Source organism: Miscanthus floridulus, chromosome 2 (genome assembly GCF_019320115.1).
Source record: "Miscanthus floridulus cultivar M001 chromosome 2, ASM1932011v1, whole genome shotgun sequence".
Classification (NCBI taxonomy): Eukaryota; Viridiplantae; Streptophyta; class Magnoliopsida; order Poales; family Poaceae; genus Miscanthus; species Miscanthus floridulus.
The window spans coordinates 15,072,655-15,077,016 of record NC_089581.1 but is presented as its reverse complement, the minus strand read 5'-3'; the positions used below and the strand labels follow the sequence as shown (position 1 = coordinate 15,077,016).

The window sequence follows — 4,362 nt, the reverse complement described above, 5'->3', positions numbered from 1 at the left end:
ACTTGACGTGAAAGGCCCAAGCAAACATGCAACAAACCAGGCTACGACAAGCGGTTCTGCCTCAACGAAGAAACGCGCAGTAGTTCAGAAAACATGCATGTTGGTCAAAGAGATTAGCATGCTGGTTAGTACAAATATTAGCAGTAGTTTTTTCTAGTTAGCTGGATCATGGCCCTTGATCTACTGCGGTATATGGTTTCGTCAGGGAGTTCTGATCTCTGCTGCAAACCTGCTAGAGATTCGCTGAACCAAATGAAACGAAGTTCAATCTTCAGGGGCACTGAAAACGACCTTATTTATTTCATTCAACAAAACTGCAACCATTCATAATTCAATCCATAATAACATGTAATTACTACTTGATTGAAAGACAACACGCAGGCAACGAATATTGTATGTATATATAATAATAATAATATGTGATTCTCAGGGCGAAAATTTTGGGATCTGCCCGGAAATTAAAAGTCAGGAAGCCTCAAGAAAACCGCTATCAGCTTTCCATGTACGTACACATGACACAGCAACCCAACTCATGGTCAGTTCATCTCTTGGGCGCACGCACACGGACACCGCCCAATCTCCCTGTATGCATGGCCTGGCTGCACTACAACCTCTCTTCCAGACTGATGAATCTGTTATTGCCACCGACACCGATGGGCAAGCAAAAGCCGCAACGCTATCTCTACACTCTCATCCGACGATCTTCCGCAAATTAAACGCAGCCTTACACGCATTTCCGGCTGTTGCCACGTTCGCTTGGCTGATAAGCCATGACTGAAAGTACTGTTGACCGATTTGTTGTGAGAGAAAAATATTATTCGTTGACTGAAAAAGTACGGCTTATAAACCAATCGAACGGTGCGTGTAGCCTTCGGACTTGTCGTCTTCGTCGCTGCTGATGCTGTCGCCGCCACCGACGGTGGCCGCAGAGATGGCCACGCCTGATCCGGAGAACTGAAGCGGACCCTGGGGAGACCCGGAGCTGCTTTGCTCCTGAGGAGCCCAGAGGCCACCCACCAGCATGATCGGCTGGCTCACCGGAGCCGCACCGGGGGATCTTCTGTTGTGCAGCCGGTACTTCTGAATACGAACATGACACGATCGAATCAGTTTCCAAACAAGACACTATATCGCCAGAAATAGGCACTACTAAGAAGAAATAATGCCTGGACAAAGCGGATCATTGCTCACCTGGAGATGGCTTTTCACTTCATCATTTGTAAGCCCGTCCACTTGCATCACCTCCCTGATCTGTTTCGGAGTAGCAACTGCAATTACATGGAATTTGTTAACACTTTCCCTAACAGCTGGTACAAATTATAAAACGACCGGTCATGTGTATATGTACCTTGAGGGCCGCCGAGTTGAAGCAAAACGGCGACGAACTGCCGGTGAAGCTCCGGCGACCAGCACCGCCTCGCCTTCCTGCTGGCCTGCTGCTGAGCCTGAGAGTGCAAGTTGGCCCCAGAGCCAGACGGTGGCATGGTGGCACAGAATCTGCCGCTGGTGTTGTCGCTGGCAGACACGGGAGAAATCGGCGCCTTAGTTGCCGGCGACACCAACGACAGACCAGTGCCGGCAGAGCTGTCTTCTCTCCTGAAGAACGGAGGCGGCAGGGGAGGCACCGCCGCAACGGCCCTTATCGGCATGGGTGCGCCACCGAGCAACTTGGGCTCCGGCGAGGTGATTTCACTCCGTAGCTCTTTGTCAGACTGTAAGCACAAATAACAAGTCTTATTCATTAAGTCTGAAAAAAATATTGATCGTGAGGACACCAAAGCTCGAAATCATCACGGATAAAAACTAAAACTACGACAGAAATCTGATGAAAACAAGCATGGCGTAGCAGAGTTGCATGCTCTACCTCGTCGGATTTGGCGTCGCTGTCCACCCATAACTGAGCAGTGCTCATCCATTTCCGCTTGTCGCCGTCGTCCGCCTTCGCCTCCGCGTCTCCGCCTCTCTTGGCGGCCTCCTCCTTCAACTCGTCGATAACTGCAGGCCAGGGCACACGCACCACCGCGTCAGAGAACCGGGGCGGAGAGAAGAAACAGAACAAGAGACCACGACGCGTAAACTGTACGAGACGAGGAGAGCGAGAGAGGCCTCTAGTTCTCACCGTCGGCGAGGAGGCGCGCGCAGAGCGGGAGCTCGCGCCTGAACACCTCGATCTTCTTGCGCTCCTCCTCGAGGCTCCTGATGCAGGACTCGATCCCCGCCGGCGCACCCTTGGCCGCGGCCGCCGCCATCCCTCCGGCGCTCCGCGCGGCGAACAGCCTGAGGTCCAGCCCCAGATCCAGGCCCATCCCGATCTCCCCGACGTCCAGCCCCATGCAGCACGCGAACGAGACGAGAAACAACGGACGAGGGCGAGCACCACCACGAGGAATCTTTCTGCGCAGAAGAATCGGCGACCGGAAGCCGAGAAGAAGAAACAGCAAGAGAGCAAAATAGGCGGAGGCGGTGGGTGGGGGTGGGTGACTGCGTGCGAGGGGATCTGGATTCCGGAGGTGCGCCCGCCCTGGCATATATAGACAGGCGGCGGTGAGCGGGGCGAATGGAATCTGCGAGCTGGACCGCAGGATGGGCAGAGAGAGAGAGAGACACCACGCCCCCCAACCCCAATCCGGCAACCACGCGGCGCGTGGGGTGGGTGGGCGCGCTGCGTTGCCGATTCCTCACGTCGCGTCCAGCGCGAGAAGCTCGCGGCCGGACGTCTCTCACAACACTCCTCGGTGAATCAGGGATCCCTCGATCGGTGCGGCGCGGCCTCGAGTTACCGCTTCTCACGCGCGCTCCCGACACGGCCCCCGCGCTTCCCCGATTTCGCACCCTAGCCCGTCTGCGTGTGCGTGTTTTTGCGCCTACACCCCTCGCGTCCGTCCGAGGATTACGGTCGGGTCCCTTCCGTTTTTGCTTTAGCTTACGTTCCGTGCAAGTAACATGCGTGTTCAAGCGTATCGGGCGCCTTGACAGCTTTGCGTGCGTGCCCAGGTGAGATCCTGCCTGGCTGGGCTGGATGACGATGCCTTTTTTTAGACGTGAATCGTCCGTGATGATTCTTCTCGTCTCCTTGTCCCCCCGTCCACCCCTGATCTCACGGTCACGGCACGGGCGGGCCAAGGAGGCCCATCGGTTTCGGGCGCCGCCGTGGCGGATTGGCGTTTCGGAACGTCTGGAGGGCGTGGGGCGAGATGGATGGGATCCCTTGTACGGTAGCACGAGCAACGCTACAAAGTACGGTGGTCCTACTCCCGCCATTTGTTTTCTCTGGTTGTCCTCGCGCTCGCGCACTCGCACGATGGAAGCCCAAGTCGGTGATACACAACGCCGTACGTTCAGGATGGTTCCTTCCCTGGCTCTATATGGAGATCTTTTCCCTGGGAATCTGGGGAAAAGGTTAACTTCTTCGACACAGTTGTTTTATTTGGTAAGACTCGAGTAGCAAAGTGGCGTGCCAATTTTTTTTTTAAAAAAAAACACGGTGCATATCTCACTCTAGCTAGGGGAAAATGTATCTTGAGATCATCTAAAGTTGGTGCACCAATGGCTAAGGCACAACACTCTGCTAGTGTCATAGTCGTCGGACCGCCAACCACCAACGTTGCCCTCCATCTCAAATCAAAGTTATCTCCACACTCGTCAAATATCGGGAATTCCCATTGCTAAACTACTTCATCAATATACACTTATTTTTGCAAACAAAAAGTACTAGTACTAGTAGGCAAGAGCGCCACATCTCATGCATTTGGCCCGTCTAGATCCTTGATTAAAATCCATTTCAATAATCATAATTAAGGCACAAATCAATTGAGTTAACATGACAATCTGCATAATCTATTTATATATTTTTGCTGGACACATGGGGAAGATATTTATGTACCGCATTGCTGCTACACGCGAGCGAGTCAAAGAGCATGGTATAAGTTGCATAGAGCATGAGAAGATCGATGGAATCAATTTCTATATCTCACCTCATAAATTTAAGACATGCTTATATCTAAATTTTGGAAAAGATGTGGAATGTCAAATTTCAAGCCAAATAGTATAGTGCTTAAAGTGGATTATTCTAATTTCTTTAGAATAAAAAGATCTAAACAGGCCCTTATAGTTAAAACACATATCTAAGAAAAAAAATCATCGAGGATGATGTCTACAGGACCAACTTACTCCCCTCATTCTCACTTACCGATAAATCAAATATTTTTAATTTTGTCTAAATATATATAAGAAAATATTAATATGTATGATACATAATTAGTGTCGATCGTTCAATTTATTTTTATAACAAACTTATTTGGAGATACAAATGCTGCTAATATTTTCTACAAATATAGTTAAATTTGACCTGTACAAATCCTA

General features: G+C 50.8%; 1 protein-coding gene across 1 annotated transcript; it reads right to left on the bottom strand.

Moving 5' to 3' along the window:
* Window positions 1-380: 380 nt before the first annotated feature.
* LOC136517823 (transcription factor HHO3-like) lies at window positions 381-2,772 on the bottom strand. Its single transcript, XM_066511472.1, has 5 exons — window positions 2,120-2,772; window positions 1,865-1,995; window positions 1,349-1,712; window positions 1,192-1,268; window positions 381-1,080 (listed from the first exon to the last, which is right to left on the bottom strand). The coding sequence occupies exons 1-5, from the start codon at window positions 2,526-2,528 to the stop codon at window positions 841-843; spliced, it is 1,221 nt and encodes a 406-aa protein (XP_066367569.1). The 5' UTR covers window positions 2,529-2,772; the 3' UTR covers window positions 381-840.
* Between the last annotated feature and the right edge of the window lie 1,590 nt (window positions 2,773-4,362).

Bases quoted from the DNA above. Each gene is read 5' to 3' on its own strand.
- LOC136517823 (XM_066511472.1), bottom strand. From the start codon at position 2,528: ATGCCAGGGCGGGCGCACCTCCGGAATCCAGATCCCCTCGCACGCAGT. The intron at 1,996-2,119 runs GTGAGAACTAGA...CCTGGCCTGCAG, and splicing joins CGCGCGCCTCCTCGCCGACG to TTATCGACGAGTTGAAGGAG. The intron at 1,081-1,191 runs GTGAGCAATGAT...GTTCGTATTCAG, and splicing joins AAGTGAAAAGCCATCTCCAG to AAGTACCGGCTGCACAACAG.